This window comes from Pseudochaenichthys georgianus, chromosome 1 (assembly GCF_902827115.2).
Source record: "Pseudochaenichthys georgianus chromosome 1, fPseGeo1.2, whole genome shotgun sequence".
Taxonomy (NCBI): domain Eukaryota; kingdom Metazoa; phylum Chordata; class Actinopteri; order Perciformes; family Channichthyidae; genus Pseudochaenichthys; species Pseudochaenichthys georgianus.
The window spans coordinates 18,056,780-18,076,965 of NC_047503.1; the positions used below are offsets into that span (position 1 = coordinate 18,056,780).

The 20,186-nt window shown below is 41.2% G+C and overlaps 1 protein-coding gene across 1 annotated transcript; it reads right to left on the minus strand.

Moving 5' to 3' along the window:
* Positions 1–1,562: 1,562 nt before the first annotated feature.
* Positions 1,563–19,524, minus strand: b3gntl1 (UDP-GlcNAc:betaGal beta-1,3-N-acetylglucosaminyltransferase-like 1). The gene is made up of 13 exons (XM_034104842.1): positions 19,445–19,524; positions 19,071–19,185; positions 18,622–18,738; positions 18,424–18,523; positions 16,637–16,701; positions 14,885–14,950; positions 13,819–13,914; positions 7,602–7,697; positions 7,402–7,526; positions 5,507–5,642; positions 5,281–5,349; positions 5,025–5,099; positions 1,563–4,018 (listed from the first exon to the last, which is right to left on the minus strand). Exons 2-13 carry the CDS (start codon positions 19,155–19,157, stop codon positions 3,938–3,940), a joined length of 1,113 nt encoding a protein of 370 aa, XP_033960733.1. The 5' UTR covers positions 19,158–19,185; positions 19,445–19,524; the 3' UTR covers positions 1,563–3,937.
* Between the last annotated feature and the right edge of the window lie 662 nt (positions 19,525–20,186).

A 20,186-nucleotide genomic window follows, 5' to 3' on the forward strand; every position in this document is an offset into this window, starting at 1 on the left:
ATATCCAGTATGACAACTTCATACTGGACAATAAAGAAGAATGCATTACCTATAAAAGCAGATCAACTGAGAAACAGTTTTCAAGATGACCGCACATACTACATTACTGCATATAAAAGAAAGATTTTAAACCTAAAATGTAACTAATATAAGACCTAAAATTGTTATTATGAATTTTGTTTTTAGACAGACTTTAGGGTACAAAAAAGACCCCCTCTAGATGTAGTGACATAATGTATACAGCCAATATCTCCAACAATCAGTGATTCAGTGTTGAAAAATCTGTGTTTCTAATTTTGGGCTGAACTGACCTTTCAATTCCATTTAGCTAGCTAGCAGCTAAATCTCACTAGCTAGATTTAACCTGATAGACGTTAGCTCTCCTTCCTAAGTTTTATATCTCTCTTTTACGTTTATATGTGGAATTATACATTTCTATGGCATACTGTAACATGTTATAGAAAAAAATGCGGAGAAGCTATATTCTGGACTTTAACAACATTTTAAGATATTCACTTTTTGTCGACCAGTTTAGAATAGTCCAATGAATAACAGTGTGTCTCTCCTTTTACTGACAGTCGTTGTCCACACACACACACACACACACACACACACACACACACACACACACACACACACACACACACACACACACACACACACACACACACACACACACACACACACACACACACACACACACACACACACACACACACACACACACACACACACACACACACACACACACACACACACACACACACACACACACACACACCTCTTAATTCCATACAGAGTGTTGAAACATAGGAATGTGGTGAAGTTCCAGGTAAACAAAAAAGCCTTCAGTGTCCGACCTCTGTGAGCTCTCTTCACCCGAACACACCGACTCTCTCTCTTATCAGCTGCACTGCCAGAGGACACACAGCTGTGTAAGTGCATATGGGAGTGTGTGTGTGCATTTCTCCATACACATTCAGGTTTATTTGACCAGCGAGGGCAAGCAGGCTCCAGGGTCAGGGTCATTCATTGTGTGTGTGTTATCAGGTCTGATGTCTGCAGAGAGACGGAGTGTAAACACTGAGTAAAGCTCTGTTTACTCTCTATCTGAGCTTCTTTCATAGTTTCTCCATTAGAGCTCGCTCTCATCGACCAAGTGCTTAATCATGAGGGCAGAGAGGGTGTAGGAGACAGGATGTATTTAGAGAGACGGTGGTCTAATTTAAACAAAATATTTTGGTTGGTTACATTATAAAATATATAGCATCCATTTAGTTGACGAGTATGGATAAGACAGAGGATCATCCGAGTCTTTAGGATTCATCTTCTGAGGAACATGAATGTCTGGACACAACTTCCTGGCAATCCATCAAATAGTTGTTGTAGTGGGCTAACTGACGGACAGACGGACATTTGTTGGAAAACGCACAAAAAACATAACTTTTGTGTAAAATATAATACGTACAAATGTTAATACGTTACCTGCGAACTAACTGCGAGCCAGATGATTGGTCAAATAATTATTTGCTGATAAAACAGAAAAAGATTCCACATAACTCTATTGTTGAGGTCCTTTTATTGCAGATCATTTTGTTCAGTTTGTTTTAAGCCATTTATCAAGCAAAATCATGCCGTTCATTAGTGTTGTGTGACATTAAACTAAAACTCCTTTAGTTTCAGACTGTTGGTAAGATAAATTAAGCTTTAAATAAATGTCAGCTTGGGTTTTGGGAAAATCTAACGGCATTTACTATTTCTTAAAATGGTTGTAGAGCAAACAATGAATCGAGAAACTAATCATCAGACGAATGAGGTCATCATTACTTGCGGCCCTACTGTAAACAATTCCATCTCTGTGGAAGACACCTTCCTGTTTTAGTGTTTGCGTGCACAAACAGAGGGAAGAGGGGTCTAAATGGAGACCGAGTGCTAAGTGGAAGTGATATTTTTCTCAGCCCCAACACGGCACTGTACTAGGGGTGGCAGAGGCCTCGGGTTCTCCCCCCCCCCTCCTGCAGTTTATGTTATACTTTTATTGTCATTACACAATGGGCCTACTTACTATGTAACAAAATGGTTTCTCTGCATTTGACCCATCCTAGTGTTAGGAGCAGTGGGCTGCCATTATGACCAGCGCCCGGGGACTCCGAGCCTAACCTCTAATACGGCACACTGTAACTGCATGTTCAGTATATAACAAACAAACTTTTGAAAATAAAAGTTTAGCGGAGTCGAAGACCCTTTTTTCAGCCACTGTTGCCTCCTTGCAAACTGCTGCGGCCACATTTACAGTAAGGCAGACCACGTCTCTGACCCAGGAAACATTGGGGGAGATTTTGTGGGAATAGGTCTGTTTACCTTTGGGCGGAAAAACTCCACACTCTGTGAGGTAAAATAAACTTTTTATACGTGTTTATGTATCTGAACTGTGCTCTCTTAAAGAGGTTATTGTTCTTCAGATTTCATAAGAGACCCCGGGAAAGAAAAACAAATACATGCAGTATCCATGTTTGTACATTTGCAGCAGCTGTGTGCGTGTATCTGATTTTGCATGGTTGCATCAGCAAAGGCTATTGAGAAATCGGAGTGATTCCGGTCATAAAACATCCCGCCCTTTATAAGTTAAACCTTCTGTGATGGTGCTGACTCACATGGCTTCCTCTAACTTCAACACTAGTTCAAGCGTACAGGTTGGCAAATACCAATCTCCGGGCACACAGGGTTAGAAAACATAGAAACATTTTATTCCTACAACATCGGCAACAGTAATATCCTCTGGCATGAGAATCAGATCCTTCTTTTGGCATGAAAACCAAAGTTCAAGTTTTTTTATGAAATAGGTTGGCATTTGGGGGAAATAAACATACTTACTTCCTCCCTGTTCTCACTTCTTTCAATCTAATCTGTTGAGCAGAATGAAGCCACAGGCGGGATGGTTAGCGTAGTTTAGCACAAAGTTTGTTTGATTCTTACAAAAATGAGTACGGATACAAAAACCTGGAAATTAAAGAACATTCTGGGTTATACAATACTCCCCATTCTTATTTTTTGTATGAATAAAACAAATGTGATATGATGTGTTAAATATTCCTAATTTCTCCTGCATGGTTCAGCTAAACTCAACACGACTTTTGGCAGATGATGTTTTGTTCTATATCGTTTTCCACTGTGGATAGTACTCAATGTAGGTGGGAGTCTTACCTGACTGTCATAGTGACGTTAGGTAGCGTAACATCCTCTTCAACGCAGCACAGCGCACAATACTCCATTCTTTCATCCCAAACCTAACAGAGGAACAGCTGCAGAATTCTGAACATGACAGGATTTAGCCTGTGTTCTTTTTTTAAATCTTGGTCTTGTAATTTAGAAAAATTACTTGGCTAATCAAGAATAGCGGGTTAGAGCAGGATGTCACAGTTTTGTAAGTTCCCTCTGAGCAACCAGTGGTATGCACTGCACAAAAAAGTACTATAAAAAACTTTTCCTAATTAGAATATGGAAAAGAAAGGTCTCATGTCGTGCCTTAGCATGCGTAATGTGGCAGGAGCGTGCTTTGGTGCACTGTTTCCAGTCTTGCTTCTCCTGGCTGTAACCTCATATTTAATGAACAGAACTGAGAGAGTGTTCTCATCTAACAAAGATAGCTATCTCACTATTGTGGTGGAGGAAACAGGGCTGGGATAAAACTGTTTTGCTTTCATCAGCGGTTGCGTCAACTTTTCACTTTTACATTTTCACACCAATTTCCACAGATAGAAATAATCTTTTAACGCTTAAAACATACATTACAACGTACTCTTTCCCTAGCCTTGGTAGAGTTATTGAGCCAGTGTTTGGTTCACTCCTTTCTTATCACCTGTCTATCCCTCAGTCTGTGTGCATTCCTCTTCTAAAGCCGCAGGGCTCCTCTTCACGTCTCCATCACTCTGAGCTGTCAGTTGAAATGGTAGTAATCAGTTCCTTCCTTTAGCTGCAAGGAGTTGAGGTTTTCCTCCAGAACGCCTCCCGTCATGTCCTACGAGGAAGGAACAGAAACATAAAACATGGTAGAAGGTGAAAACAATCCACACAAAGCTATTATAGGATTGTTTGCCCTTTAACTCTTCCATGCTTTATCTCTTTGATGAAGGTCCTTGTTATCTTCAGTATTTTAACTGCACTGAATACAAGTTAAAGGTTATGTACAGGCTAAAGACTTCGAGAGTCACCAACAGTCATTTGACCATGAGAAATGTTAAAAGCTCCAATGAATTGTATATTTGTTAATTATAGTTATTTGACTGAGTTTGATTGAGTCCAGGTGTTCTTTTCATGAATTATCATGTTTGTCATGGTGTGTGTGTGTGTGTGTGTGTGTGTATGTGTGTGTGTGTGTGTGTGTGTGTGTGTGTGTGTGTGTGTGTGTGTGTGTGTGTGTGTGTGTGTGTGTGCCATAGGAGAGGGAGAATGATGGAGTCCAGGTCTCTTTTTCTTCTGCCTATGATTACTTCTCCCAATTCCCATAATTGAGCAATTAGTAGCCCCCGTAGGTGGGGTCACTCGAGATTTGACGTCTGAATCTGGCTAGGTGATAAATAGGCAATTAGGGATTTGGCTGCCAGAACAGCAGAATGTGTGTGTGTGTGTGTGTGTGTGTGTGTGTGTGTGTGTGTGTGTGTGTGTGTGTGTGTGTGTGTGTGTGTGTATCTACGGTAAAGCTAGCTACAGATATTGGCAGGATTTGGGAGCACAAAATGTACAAATATGAACGGTGGCAAAGTCATCAGTTGTTTGTATAAGTGCCATGTGATCAAAGACCAGGCTGCTGTCTCTACCCATTTCCTGACTGCCCCCAGTGTGTGTGTGTGTGTGTGTGTGTGTGTGTGTGTGTGTGTGTGTGTGTGTGTGTGTGTGTGTGTGTGTGTGTGTCCTGTGCCGGGCACACGCCCTTGATCATTATGTCGTTAACTCAGATTACAGACCTGAGGGACAGGCGGTCAGAAACAGCAAACATACAACACACAAACACGCTTTCTGCTCACCAGTTTTACACAGATAATGAAGGGGGCCGAGGCGTCTTTGTAATGTAGAACTGGGACTTTTGGCTTGGGTCTTTGCTGGATGATATCAAAAGAAAGACACAGAAAACCAAAAAATTAGTGTTTTTCACATCTTCATAATAATCTAAACCACTGCAATAAAGTTGTTGGATGATCATTCATTTGAATCAAAGCTTATAATTTGTCGTGCTTGCAAAAAACAGACCTTGTACTTAGAATCAACAGTAGCTGATCTCACCTCAGAGTCCTCATATGTGTAAAAACCTTTCTGGATCTTGTTCTCATCGACATCACAGAAAGCCTTCACCTTATGAGTAAAGCAGAATATTGTTAGCTTGAAAGCTGACGCACTCTCACATCACGTCAGACTGTTTCCACTACATACAGTAGGAAGACTAATAGAGCTAACTAAAATTAACTATTATAATGTTTCACATCAATCTGCACAGCCAGAGGTTGCATACCTTCTTTTGATTGGTCGGGCTCAGGCTTCGGTACAGCTTCCGGCCCTGTTTCCCAGCGTTCCATATGGTGAAGCTCTCCCATTGGCTGAGAACTTTCTCCTGTAGGAAGTCCACACGCAGCTTCCAAATGGTTTCCCTGGAAACAGCGGTGAAGACTGAAGGATTAAGGGATGGATGGAGAAGCAGGTAGCTCATTAGCTTAATGCTACATTATGAAAAGATGAGATGGTGTCTTTAAAACTAAGAAAAGACTGTTGAATTTAGCCTGAAATTGTTTCATTTTGACTGAAAAGGGAAACACTGACAGATGTACTACATGTTCTCTTATAAAGGTATACCGCATGCACTAATACCCAGATCAGCAGTTTGATTTCTTTTGGTAGATGGAAAGAATGTGTCTGTTTTAAATTAGCTTGTTTTCCTGTTGCTTTGCACTTTGACTGATTTACACAGCTGTGCACGTGCCTCACACCCACACAAACACAAACTGATGTTGAGTAATTATACGGACACATTCACAGGACGTGCTCTGCTCTCATCTTCTGAAGTGAGCGTCTTACTGGGACTAACAGTGGGCCTCATATGACAAACAAACCCACCGCCATCAGGGAGCGCGGGTGGTCCGCGGATCGCTTTTCTGTTCATTTGCGTTGATTCCGAGACATGGCAGTAACATGGCAGAGATTTACTATAAACTGTATGTGTACACACATACACACATACTGAAACCTTCATCCCACTAATACCCTGCAGATCAAAAGGCAGACACACTTCCGTGCACTCTAACACACAAGGGGATGGGTACACACTCATTTATAAACAAAGCCTTTCTGTGTTAAGAAGCCTCTCATCTCAGTTCCTCTTTTGAACCATCTTAACCTTTTAAAAACACACTTCTCACCTCACGGAAAGAGATTTTATTATCACATGATGTGTGTGTGTGGGTGTGCATGTTTGATAGACAGAAAGAAGGTGAGGGTTTCTTTTGACCAAAGAGGAAGTAGGCACTAGGTAGGTGGAGGGGAAGGGGTGACAAGAATTAGGGGAGAGTGGAAAGTAGGCAAGGCACGGCTTAAAATAGGTGTCCGTAAATAGACAGATGATAGATGAAGACAGCGAGGGAGATGATGGGTGAAGACATGCGTCAACAGGGGAAGATATACGAGAAGTTGACAGACGAAGAAGAGAAAGGAAGTAAGCAGGAAGGAAGGAGGAAAGGAAGGAGGGGATGAAAGGGATGGAGGCATGGAGGGGGGGGAGGAATGACCTTCTTCTTTGGTGTGTTTTACCATTTGAGGCATTCACACGCACCTGCAGACACTACATGGCCTTGTTGAAGCACAGGCAACAGCATTCTCCAGACACACACACGTCACACACACACACACGTCACACACACACACACGTCTCACGCACACACACACACACACACACACACACACACACACACACACACACACACACACACACACACACACACACACACACACACACACACACACACACACACACACACACACACCACACACACACACACACACACACACACACACACACACACACACACACACACACACACACACACACACACGGTAGTTCATGAAAAGATCTGATTCCCTAAGGAAGATGCCTGATATTCCACAGTGAGAAAACTGGTTAAAATTCCTAAATTCCTGATATGCTGGGAAAGTTTCGGGAATTTCAAAAACATTCTGAAAATCTCAAGATTACGAAAACATGCTTCTATGTGCCTGTGAATATTTGTGTGTAGGAGTTTTGAGTCCTGAGAAATCCTTGGATGCCAGCGGGCAGCTGTGAGTATATGGAGGATCAACACTGTGTCCAAGTGTGTGTGTGTAGCTGAGCAGGGGAAAGGGAGTGGGGGTGATACTGACTCCGTTACAGAGTGTGTGGTGGCCTTCTCGTGGTAACGGTACACCAGCAGGCACTGGTCGACCCTGGCCATGCCCCCTCCCTGACGAAGACTCTGGTAGAAGAAGATCAAGTCCTCCGGGACTCCCTGGGGAGGAGGAAGTGAGAGTGTGAAACACACACACAGTGAGGAGGCTCAGGGACACTTTGGGTGAACTCTCACCTTGCCCCCCTCATCAAACGGTCCAACCTTCAGGTACCAGTTCCTCGAGCAGAACCACGTCGGCATGACAACTGTTGGCCCATGAGAGGTGTACACCTGAAACACAAATTCAGACTTTAATATAGCAAAAATCTCTTTATATAATATAATAGTGTTCTGGACACACTGCAAGTGTACATACTGGTGGTCACTGTGAACACTTTTAAGGGCTTATTTGTCTCTCCCATGAAAATGTAAGCCTTTAGCCGCTTTCACACCAAGTACTTTGCCGTACTTAGTGCTCAGCTGCCAGCACTTAGTACCCCCATGGAACTAAGTACAGATCGCGTTCACACCGGAATAATTTCCCTGAGGGAAGGGAAGGGAAATGAGCCGCTGACGTCACTTCTTCTTCTTCGGGTTTACTGGCAGGCCGCAAACCATTTCCACTTCACTGCCACCCGAAGTCCCCGGCCGTAAGTCCCCGGCCGTAAGTCCCCGGAGTTGGGAACGGCTGTGACTCCCAGCAGCTTCTACTGAAGCCTTCCGAGTAAATCGCCAGAACGCCGACACCTCCTTATCGCCACCGCTCCCATGTTTTCTTTTGTGTTGCCATTCTTTCACACACAGTGACGTCACGAGCTACCCACAATGCAACACGCGCCATATATATATATATATATATATAAATACGCCATTTTCCTGGAGGTGCAAATATCCTGGAGGTGCTAATGTAAACAGCTAGCTAAAGTAGCCAGAAAGAGCGCACTAGGTTTTTTTTCTGAATTAACGACCGAAGAAATCGCTGCATGTCTTCGGATTACATCTCTGGACTTGAGGGGTGTGCTTTAGGTCGTTACCAGCGTACACTGGAGCTGTGTGGGTTGTCGGATTGCCCTTAAAGACTGCCTGCAGATGTATGGGAAAACGACAGTGGCCTTCGTCGATTTTGGCAGCATCTACGTCTAATTTCTGGAAACACCAGGTGAATACCCCACTTGTCACAATAATATTATCATGCCATTGCATATATGTGGTATTTTAGAGTTGACTAGATATTGATTAAGGCAATAGACTATGATATTCAGTACAGGAAGCTTAGCAACACCTAGACGGTGTACGGCTGCTTGCACCTCGCGTAAAACGGTGGATACCAGAAGTACGGTGTCGCCCTCGGCCCAATACCCGTATGTGTGTGTGAAAGAATACGTTATTCTCTCTCCGTTGGTGCGCAGGGCTAATGCTAATAATGCTAATGCCAGCAAATACAATGGCGGCTTCACAAAACTTTTCAGAGTTTTACGAGGCGTGGTTTGCAATTCGCCCAGCCAATCAAAATTGGTACTTTTTTCTCCCCAGGATAGTACCACCTCTCTAGCAGGCACTACAAATGGGGGTAAAAGTTCCCGAAACTAAGTACTCTTTTTGGTGTGAGCGCACTAACGGAACTAAACGGGAAAAGTACAGGTAAAAGTACTCCTAATAGAGGGGATGAGTAACAGAAAACAAACAAGATGGATTTTCCAAAATACGAAACTAATCTCCAATTGAATAAATGTAAATATGTGATTCTACAGCAAATTTTGCAAAAGTACACGGTGGAAGAAAAAACTGATGTACTTAAATAAGGTCTTAGAGGTGAGAAAAAGGGAAATGTAACCATGGATCAATGCACCTGGATACAAACTGTAGTATTAGCTGGGAGTATAAGTATACTTTTTTTAAATATTGATATCAATTCATATAAATATAGTGTTAAATGTGAACATTAAAACAAGTCTGAACTCAGGCTTGAATAATCAAATCCTGCAAGAGTTATCATGATCTAAAAATACAACCACAACCTGCAGGTTGTCTCTCACACCGAGCAGGAAACAGAATTTAGTGTCAGCTCCACTTTATAAATAAAATAACTTTGTTTCGTGTTTAGAAAACATAACATTATATAAGCTAGAACCTGACCAGGGTTTGGCAGACAGACGGCTCTGGGAAATTTCACATTTGTTTTTGAACAAATAGTACATTGCAGAAAGACTCTGCAAGAATGCAAACAAAACAGGTTGGAGTGCAGCAGCATGTCTCACACCTTCCTGGAAGGACACACACCTCCATCCTCTGGCACACGATCTTATACTAATGACTTTATTTGGGCCCGTTTCTCCTCTAACCCAACTACAGGACTGTATCTATATGTCCCCCTCTTCTCACCATTCAAGTTCTGCATACCCCTCTCTCCAGACCCTCAGCCCTACTTGTACCTCCTTTCCTCTGCATGTGTGTGTGTGTGTTTGTAGTTTTGTTGCATTTTGAATCCGAGGGTCATACCAGGTTGAGATGTTTCTTGCTCCAGCTATGTCACTATGCGTGTTCTTGGTTAAAGTTGAAGACAATTGCAAAAGTTAAATGAAACACAGATGAAGAAAATGGAGGAAAACATCTGGATTCAGCCAGTCAAACAGCTGGACAGAATCTAGAAAGAGAGTGTGTGTGTGTGTGTGTGTGTGTGTGTGTGTGTGTGTGTGTGTGTGTGTGTGTGTGTGTGTGTGTGTGTGTGTGTGTGTGTGTGTGTGTGTGTGTGTGTGTGTGTGTGTGTGTGTGTGTGTGTGTGCGTGTACAACTCCTCTCCCTTCTGTTGTAATATTGCAACATTTTGCAGATGTAAGCTGTGGCCAAAAGCATGAATAAGAGGAATACGAATGAGTTCTGGGAAACCAGGGGACAGAGAGAGAGAGAGAGAGAGAGAGAGAGAGAAGATGTGAGTCAGTGAGAGAAGATGTGAGTCAGTGTCAGAAGTCAGAGGGGTAGGGGAGGGTTGTGATAACCATAACTAATATCCTACAGATGAACACTCAGGTTCCGCCTCTGGATCAGGTTAAACGAGCCACACTCAGAGTAAATCTCTGGTTTAACTCAGAGAGCTAGATTATGTTTCCTCACCCAGAAAGTGGGAGTAAAGGCAGATAGAGTGAAGAAAGGAGAAAATGTGAGGAGAAGTGAGGAGCTGCTTCAAGCCTGCAGGATCAATGCATGATCTCATTCTCGTGCTCCATGAAACTTAATATCACATAAATATCCAGGAATGGCTGCTAAGGAGTTATGCAGACTCTCTCTCTCTGTGTGTGTGTGTGTGTGTGTGTGTGTGTGTGTGTGTGTGTGTGTGTGTGTGTGTGTGTGTGTGTGTGTGCGTGTGTGTGTGTGTCCAGGTTGTGTTGTATCCTTGGTGACGGTGTGTTTTGTTCAGACAGCAACAGTAGAGTTCCATCTCTACGTAAATAAAGGGTCTCATCATGTATCATTGAGTGGTTAATGTCCCTTCTTATTATGGTGAAAGTAAAATAATTAATTATAAAAGTGGTAAAGATTGTCATTGAATAGCACCTTAAAATAACTATTCCACAGCTGAACAGATAAATAAAACTGATCTGTCAAAGCAGTTTAAAGGCACATGTATTTTTTAAATCGATGCTAGAGGACCAGAGTAAACAAAGACAAAGGGCTGTGGTAATCAATTTAGCAGAAAACCTACAATATCCAGCATGCATTGTGCGTGCTGGACCACTATCCTCTCCAGCTCGCTGGGCTTGACTCTCTGCTTCCTCCATACACCATAATCCCTCCACACTGAATACGTTGGAATACTTAGTGAGAAGCCCCAAATATTATATTCCAGCAATACCCATTTAAGTAGCCGAGCACACAAAAACTGCAGAAGCTCAAACCAAAGTTCAAACCAAAGCTCTAAAGCAGGCATGCGCTTCATCTGGCAGACTTTTGTTGGCAATGGGTAGAAAGTTGTGGGAGCTGGCAACATAAAGGGAAGTTTAACATGATAAATTAGCATTTAAAACCCACATTATAATGATAAACAGCCAGTTAAAAAACAGCAACATGTTCCTTTAATTAGCGAATGCCCTGCCAGGTAATAGCTGGGTTCGCTTATGTGTATAATGTCAACACAAGTGTTACCAAATGCATTGTGGCCCGACAGTCCAAATACCGTATATTATTATAGTCTCCAGTTAGCAGGCCAACACCGTGCCAGTGTGGGGTCGAGCTATCAGCTGGGTTTGCTTATGCTGGGTCACGTTTCCATTCTTTCCAGATGAGTGTGATTAGGCGAGTCATATAGCTTTCCATGACTTGGCTGTGAAACTTGGCTCCTCCTGACCATTCAAATCTTTTCCATCCTTTGCATTTCACCATCTGCCACAGCCACAACAGAGCTCTGGCTCCACCTGCTCTGGAGGAACAGCCGTCATTTTTTTATAGGTCACCTATTATGCAAAATCCCCTTCTCATGTATTTTATACATAAACATGTGTCCCCTCTGTGTAAAGAGATTCTGAACATTTCCCGGAAAAAATACCCCTTCTCTTTTTGTCCTGATCCATTTATATAAAACCTGTCTGAAAATGAGCTGATCAGATTTTGGCCACTTTATGATGTCACAATGTTTTTTTGGCTTGTGTAACCATCAGCCAATCACCAACCAATCACCAAGGTACCCCCCCACCTTATCACCTGAATCTCCTCCTTGAGCACCTTTGTGTTCTATTTAACCAAATATCTCTCATGCCCCTTTCACACCAGCGCCTTTTCAGCTCCGGCTCGGAGCTAGAGCCTGAAAAGCGCCGGGTTTTCCAGTTCACACCGGAGCTGCGCCGGCTCTTAGCTCCGGAATCCGCTTCATTTCCAGCTCCAAAAAGTTGTCGGTCCAGAGGCAAGAGCTTTGGAGCTAAGAGGTGACGTCGCTTACGTCTCTCTTACGTCGAGGCGTGCAGGAAACTAAACCCACCTCCCATGGGTCGACTGTTATGCCTGCCTACAAGCAGTAGTGCCTATAAACACACTTTATAAAGTCAGGCAACACTAACCAGGCTTCGTGTGATTCTGTTTATTTGTGCCTTACTTTGACCATCTGTTCACTGTTATCGATCATTGTGGAGAGAGGCAGACGTGTTGTTTTGTATTATTGCAGCTATCGGATGCAAGTAGTCAGTTTAGCTTCGGTTGCTATGCTAACATCACCCGTTTTATACCAGAGAAACTTTCATAACAGCGTTGTGATACCAAACAGTGTCAATTCAGACTGACACACATTCACTTAGGCTAAGGGGAGCTGGGGATATGCATCAGCTGCTTGTGTGAGTCGGACAGTGAATACTTTAGAGCGGCCGCTGCAGTGTGAGCTAACCGGGAGCTAACGGGAGAATAAACTCCCGTGGAAGAGCAGCCAGCACTGCAGCGGTCGGTAAATGCTGCAGAAACACATTAATAAACAATGAACCACGGCACTCTGGAGCAAAGTATAAGGTTGGAGAAGTCGTTATTCAATTTATTCTGGCTTCGTGTGATTAAAAGCAACACGATCATCGACCCGACGCAGTTGTTGTTGTTGTTGTTGTGAGCTGCCGTAATGGCTGCCGTTGTGGGGCAAATCAGCGATGTAAACGGTGACGTCATGACGCAGCAAGGGCAGCTCTGGGGCGCCAGTGGGCGGTGTGCACAGAGCGGGAGCTGAAAAGGGAAACCGGAGCTGAACCAGAAAAGCTCCCGCTCGGAGCTAGAAACTGAAAAGCGCTGGTGTGAAAGCCGCATCAGAGGGGCGTGGGGAGGGGCTCCTTATTTTCATCTAAAGTAACAGACACAGAATCAGCACTTTTGATACAGGGATGCTACAATGCATGATCTGTTTGGTGTTTCGAGCCAAACACTTCAGAGACATGTATATAACTGAGAACTCTAATATATTGATGAAAAACAGTATAATAGAGGACCTTTAAGGCATAAAACTATTTATTATGAAATTGAATGGGGCAGAGTGCAGAAGCAAATTATGAGCTTATAAAAAAAGTCTCTAAAGATGTTATTATGTAGCAACCTTGACACAGTGGTGCAGTGCAATGAGCACAACATGTCAGCAGTTGAAACTGAAATAATCCTGCAGCACTTATTTCTGCAAAATGATCTTTTCCACCACAAGCTGTTTCCACTACTGAGCCCCTCAGCAGGCGGTGTGAGCGGTTTCCTCCGATGGGAGCGGGACGGACTGAGAGGTCAGGAGTGGAGCTGCGTCCTCGGTCTAGTCCACCACCACATTTCCGTGGAAACAGCAGCGGCAGGTACGTATCCTGTTTCTATCTGACCTGGTTGATGCCTGGCACATGACCTCTCACATACACACACACACACATTCAGAGGCAAAGTAGTGCCTGAACAACATGCTGCGGGTATTTACCTGTGTGAGGAGCTGATCCTGAGAGATCATGTTGATCCAGCGGGTGTAACGCTCCGTAGAGCCCTCAGGGACCCTCTGAACTTGACAGCCAATTAGCTAACGTACAAACACAAAAACACGTCAAAATAAAAACTTTTCTGATAAGGACACATTGAAACTAATTTCAGTAATTTTGAAAAAGTTCATTAGAAGGCCTTCAGAATAAAAAGGTACATTTGAGTTTCAACAGACTAACAACCACACAGACTCATCGTGGATTGAATTGTTGTTCAGATTTTAAGAACATTTGTATGAAGATTAAATAATTAATGGACTAAGCAATCAAATATTTCAATCATTCATCAAGCAAAATGATGTGAACTTTTGCAGATTTTCTTTGTTTTATGACAACAATTTCTATTTGTTTATGATATTGGATAGTTTCCTTACAACATATGACCTCTTTCAAATGTCACTCTTGGCTATGGCAATTTATGATGCAGTTTTCAGGCCAAAGAATGAACTGAATAATCAAGAAAATAAATGGCAAAGTAAGCAACATGAAAACAGTCTTTAGTTTTTTTGCATCATGTATGCATCATTACTTGTTCCCTTTTCGAGACAAACCGGCCACATCTCAGAAGAGAGATCAATAAAAAGTAAAGAGGGGTTTACATAAAGAAGTAAGATTTTATACAAAGCTGGAAAAAACAACAACATATTATCGTACAAGAACTATAAAATATTGCAGCCATAACAGAAATAGGCATGTTGTTTGTGCAGGGCAGCAAGCCCGCTGTCTCCATGCTGTCTCCCTCACTTCCCTCACACACACAACCTTTGACCTCTGACCTGGCGGGCCACAGAAAGCATCAACACCGGATACTCGCACTGTGCTGGATGCCAACTGCAGGGATTCACACACATCCACACGCAGGCCAACAACACGTATATTTTTGGGAGGGATTGGTCAGAGGATCAGAGGGAGAGAGAAAGGGAAAGGGAAGGGAGAGAAGTGAGGAGAAGAGAAATGGAGAAAGGGGGGGGGGGGGGAAGTGAGTAAGCAAATACTTGAGGGAGGACTTACAGAGTGTGGGTGGAGGACAGAGGCGTCATACTGCAGACCAACTCTTTGGGGAAGCATAACATCATCCTGGAGTAAAACAACAAATGAATTCAAAGGTTACTTTATGACAAAATCATACCCGTCTAGTTTGGCTTTTACTCAGCCTTTTTGTACGGACGGTATGTGCACTCTATGATTGTATACTTTATCAATACTTTTAGGTGTTTTTCTTTTAAGATCACACACGCTTGAACAAATATCTTAAGATTGGTAATTTCTCAATTTGATATTTTTCATCTTCAAAAGGAATTGATATCCTATATAAGGATATTTTGATAAACAATTGTGTCGTCTGGTTTGATGTGAACAAGCATATACCAAATCAAATGTACTATTATGTTCATATTGCAAAAATAAATCAGAACATGCTCAGTACTTCTTCATTTGGCAAGTCATTCACACAAAAAAGGCTTTAAATAACCACGGGTTATTTATATACACTTGTTTATTTATTGACTAATTTATTGTTTTATCTAGCAATCATGCTATATTGTAATATATAGCGTTATCGAGATATGGATCAAACTATATAGGGATACGAGATGTTTGTCTTAAAGCCCAGCCTTGATAGAACAGACCAGTTATGGCTACTGGCTAGCTTTGCAGCTAAGGACAGAGGGTGTCGTTTTTCTCATACTGATATTCTGAACAATCTGTGCTGTTGTATTTGCTGTAAAGTGTCTCTACTGTAGGCTATTTTTATTATATGTACAGCACTTTGGCTCGACCAAAAATCGTTTATAAATGTGCTATATAAATAAAACTTGATTTGATTTGATAGATAGAGATGCTAAAAGGGAGTTGTGGTGTTATAGCAGCTACTTCAAATTAGCTTAGATAATAACAATAACAATCCCAATATGCATATGGTACCAAAAACAGAAATAATCAAATAGACAATGGAAACAGAGACATGTATTTAAACAATATTTCCCTGATATTTCCGTGCAAAGAAAAAATGCTGATGAAAAATATTATTTAAATGGAGGTATAAGGTAACTGTTTGATTTTAAGTTGTTTAAGGAAAACCAGTATATTAACAGTGTCAAAAAGTAGAATGAAACAAATACAAGAGAGCACATACGAGTTTTCTGAGAAAGCAATCTTATTGTCTTTAGATATTTTATTTTATTCAAATGAAAGAGCATTTGATAATCTGTATGATACAAGCTGTTAAGAAATAGATCTAAACAGAGATCACACATTCTGATGTTTTGGCCATTGATTAGTTGATCTAACAATACAGCCTTCAGATCAGTGACCATAAAATACTGTTTCAAAGAAAGACAATCATACTGTATAAACATCAATACATAAAACACACATAATGAAACGCTGCTCTCCGCTCACTAGTCATGCTCTCTGGCAGCTCTGTGAAACAGTCACTGAGGTCTGCGTGCAAACGGCTCAATGTACAGCGTGTATATGTGGGCAAAACAATATGATCTTATTAGTTTTTACACACTACTATATGTGTTATTAAAGACATCTGGAGAGTAACGTGAACCATACTTTGTCTGACACACACACACCACACACACACACACACACACACACACACACACACACACACACACACACACACACACACACACACACACACACACACACACACACACACACACACACACACACACACACACACACACACACACACACACACACACACACACACACACACACACACACACACACTCACACACTCACACTCACCGCATCCTGAAAGCACAAGTATTGCCCACAGCTCTGAGACACTGCCTTGTTCTTCGCATATCCCACTGAAAGACAAAAGAACAGTGTATGTTAATGTCTGTTTGCTTTTCTTTGTCTTCTAACAATTTCCATTTTGCCATGTGTAAGAAATTACCATGTTTAACTATCAAACATGGGACTGTTTGAATGTGCCAAACCAGAAAATGTTGAGGTATAAGCTGACCAGTCATAAGCATCAACAGTGTGTCACAGTGGTTAAAAGAAGTATATCAAAAGAAAGTATAATGTATTTAAACTAAATATGGAACTTCTCAGAAATGATACCCCAATCTTCCTGATCCAGTGACCAGTGGTGTAAAGTAACTAAGTACATTTACTCAAGTACTGTACTTAAGTACAATTTTGAGATACTTGTACTTTACTTGATTATTTCAATGTGTTGCTACTTAGTATTTCTACTCCACTACAATTCAGATGTAAATTGTGTACTTTTACTCCACTACATTTACTTAATACCTTTAGTTACTTTACAGATTTTGATTAATGATGTGAAATATAATCAACACTTAAATCAGACTTTACCTGGAGTAAATTCACAAGCTACCCTGCATTAAAGTCATTAAAACTAGCTGCACCTTTACCAGCTTTGATAACACTTTAATGATCAGTATTTATAATCAAAACATATATATATTATTCTACAATTGACCAATTTGCAAAATGAGTACTTTTACTTTTGATACATTAAGTATATTTTGATACTAATACTTTTGTATTTTTACTTGAGTTGACTGAATGCAGGACGAGTATTCCTACACTCGGCTACTTCTACTTTTGACACAGAAAGACAATTTTACCGCAGTAATTAGGGCTGCTCAATTAATCGTATTTTAATCGCGATTACGATTATGGCTTGCAACGATTACGAAAACAACATAATCGAAATAAAATGATTATTTTTTTATTATTACTTTTTTTTTTTTGGTTTTTCAGTTGAATTATATTTAAAGTTCAGGGTAATCAACTGTTAAAAACATACTGTTCACATTTTTTTCTCCAATAAATGGATGTTTTCAAAGTCAATGAATAATCGCATTTAATAATTACAATTATTGACCCAAATAATCGAGATTATGATTTTTGCCATAGCCGAGCAGCCCTAGCAGTAATTATACAAAATATGTTAAGGTAGAAATTTAAAGGGAGTATTTGATTTATCAGGATGAATTCCAACAGGATGACTGTGCCACAGTTTGGGAGCTCTGACAGCAAACACACACTCCTTTAGTTTTAGGTTTATACCAGGGAACTGTAGGTATTGTTATCTTACAGGATTATATACTGGTTGCAGGTACATACAATATGGTCTAAAAGCATAGGTTGGATTACAGACCAAAAAAACTTTAAAAGTTAATTAGTTAAACCCCCTTATTTGGAATAAATTAAAAAGCCAAAGCAATATGTCCCATATCTTACTACAATGGATCACACACATACACTACATGTTTTCCTCAGCAACTCAATGAATAATAACACTTTTGATAATATGATATTACCTCAGGGTGCACTTTTAAGCTTTTTCTTGAGCACTAACCTCCTCTAACTGCCTTCACAGCAAAATACTGAATAAACTCTAGAAACAGACAAGGTCAGCTGTCTGTGAACACAATACAAAGACTAGTCCAAGGATCTCCATGAAGTAGAACATCATGAAACATGGTTGAATGCTGGCAAATGGACTTGGGACATGGGAATTGCTACTGATCAACCACCTAATGTCCACTGACCTCCTCTGGGTTGGGATGAGTTGTGGCCGGAGATCACCACGGAGACGCCCCTCTCCTCCAGCCTCTCCTTCCAGCCCTCCACCACTGTCCTCGAGTCATCCTAAAGGAAACACACACAGAGTTTAAACTTCAACTGGGGTCTCATATTTTGTGACTAATTAGATCTGTGTGTTTAAATGCGTACAAAAATAAACATACAGTGCTTGCGTCATCAAAGACAGACAGCTCCATGGTGCCAGTGTAGTCTTGATGTAATATGGCCTGCAGACATTCATCCAGCCAACAGGATGCATTGTACATTGGCATGACAATACTCTGAAAACACGACAAAACAGTCAAGTTACGCATGATGAAAGCATCAATGAATATATTCCAAACTTTCATATTTAATTTTGTTCTTCATCGGTGTATAATGCACATATTTCTACTCACTTGTTTCCACTTTTTATGGTTTCTCTATTTCAATTTCAATTCAATAATAGGAGCAATGTAACGTCACCCAATTTCAATTACCCCAATTTCATTCTGGCCACATACTCAAAAAACCTGCCAGCGTGCTGTATATTGTCTTTTAGCTAAGAACATCAATGTTAGCTGTTTATTTGAAATTGCAGGTGTGTCACCCATCACCTATCACCGACACCTACCACATCCACAGCTCCCCACTCCTCCTTCCCTCCAGTCGGTGGTTCTTCCTCATCTCCTGTGGACCGGAGCCTCTTCGGGGGGTTCATGCCCACCTCTGAGCCCGCAGAGCAAGCACTTGGGCAGAGACACAATCGACCAACAACGTTTAGATGATGTGATAAAGGCCGAAATCAAAGTTATTTAGCACAGTTGAGTCTGCGACGAAGGTTGACCCACGAGGGCTACACGTGGAATCAAAACGTAAGTTCTCACTGTGTCATTTCTGTTCTCTAAGTTGAATGTGTCCTCATTGACGAATGACATCTCTCGAAAGTGGTGTGTACATTTTGTGACGCTTAAATAAACACTTTTAGCAAAAACATTTAGTCCAAACCTGCAGCGCGGATACTGGCTTCACAACTTCCGTAAACAATGAGTTGCAGACGCTCATTGGCTGGTGTAAAACACGGACAGACTCCGGATTCGCTGAAACTCCCCGTCAATCACATGACTTGTGACGTTACAGGCAGTGTGAAAATCACCTCAAGGCCTCGTTTATTTCTACTTGCAGCCAAAAAGCTAGTTTGCCTTTTAGCTCTCACTCTTTTCCAGGAAGCTGGATATTTACAAGTCAAATCTGAAGTAGGCTATTCCTTTTTTTAAAACTGACAAATCATCAATAATGTTCAATTAAAATCTAAATTCGTAAAATACACTTTGGAATTTTGTTTTAGTTAGTAGAAAGTTGCCATTATTAATCACATCATATATATTTTGTTTCAGTATTCAATCATAACAAATTCCTAGCACAAGATCAATGTTCTAGACATTTTACAAAGCTTTCATCCACATCTCAGAGCCTTCATTAGGATATTTTCAGTTGTCATGAACTATAAATTGTATTTTTTTGTTTACAAGGTCATTCAAAACTGCTTTTTATAACGATAGGAATTAACTTATATTTTAACAACATAAGAGAGTAATACAGTTTATTTAAATACTTCTCTTTTTCTATCTTCATGTTTTTGTTTGGTCATGCTCATTGTTAATGCAACGTTGCAGCTCTCAGAGCTGCTTTCCTGCATAATGTTGACTATAGCGAACCAGATCAGGGTGGGTTTTTTATGTTAACGTTG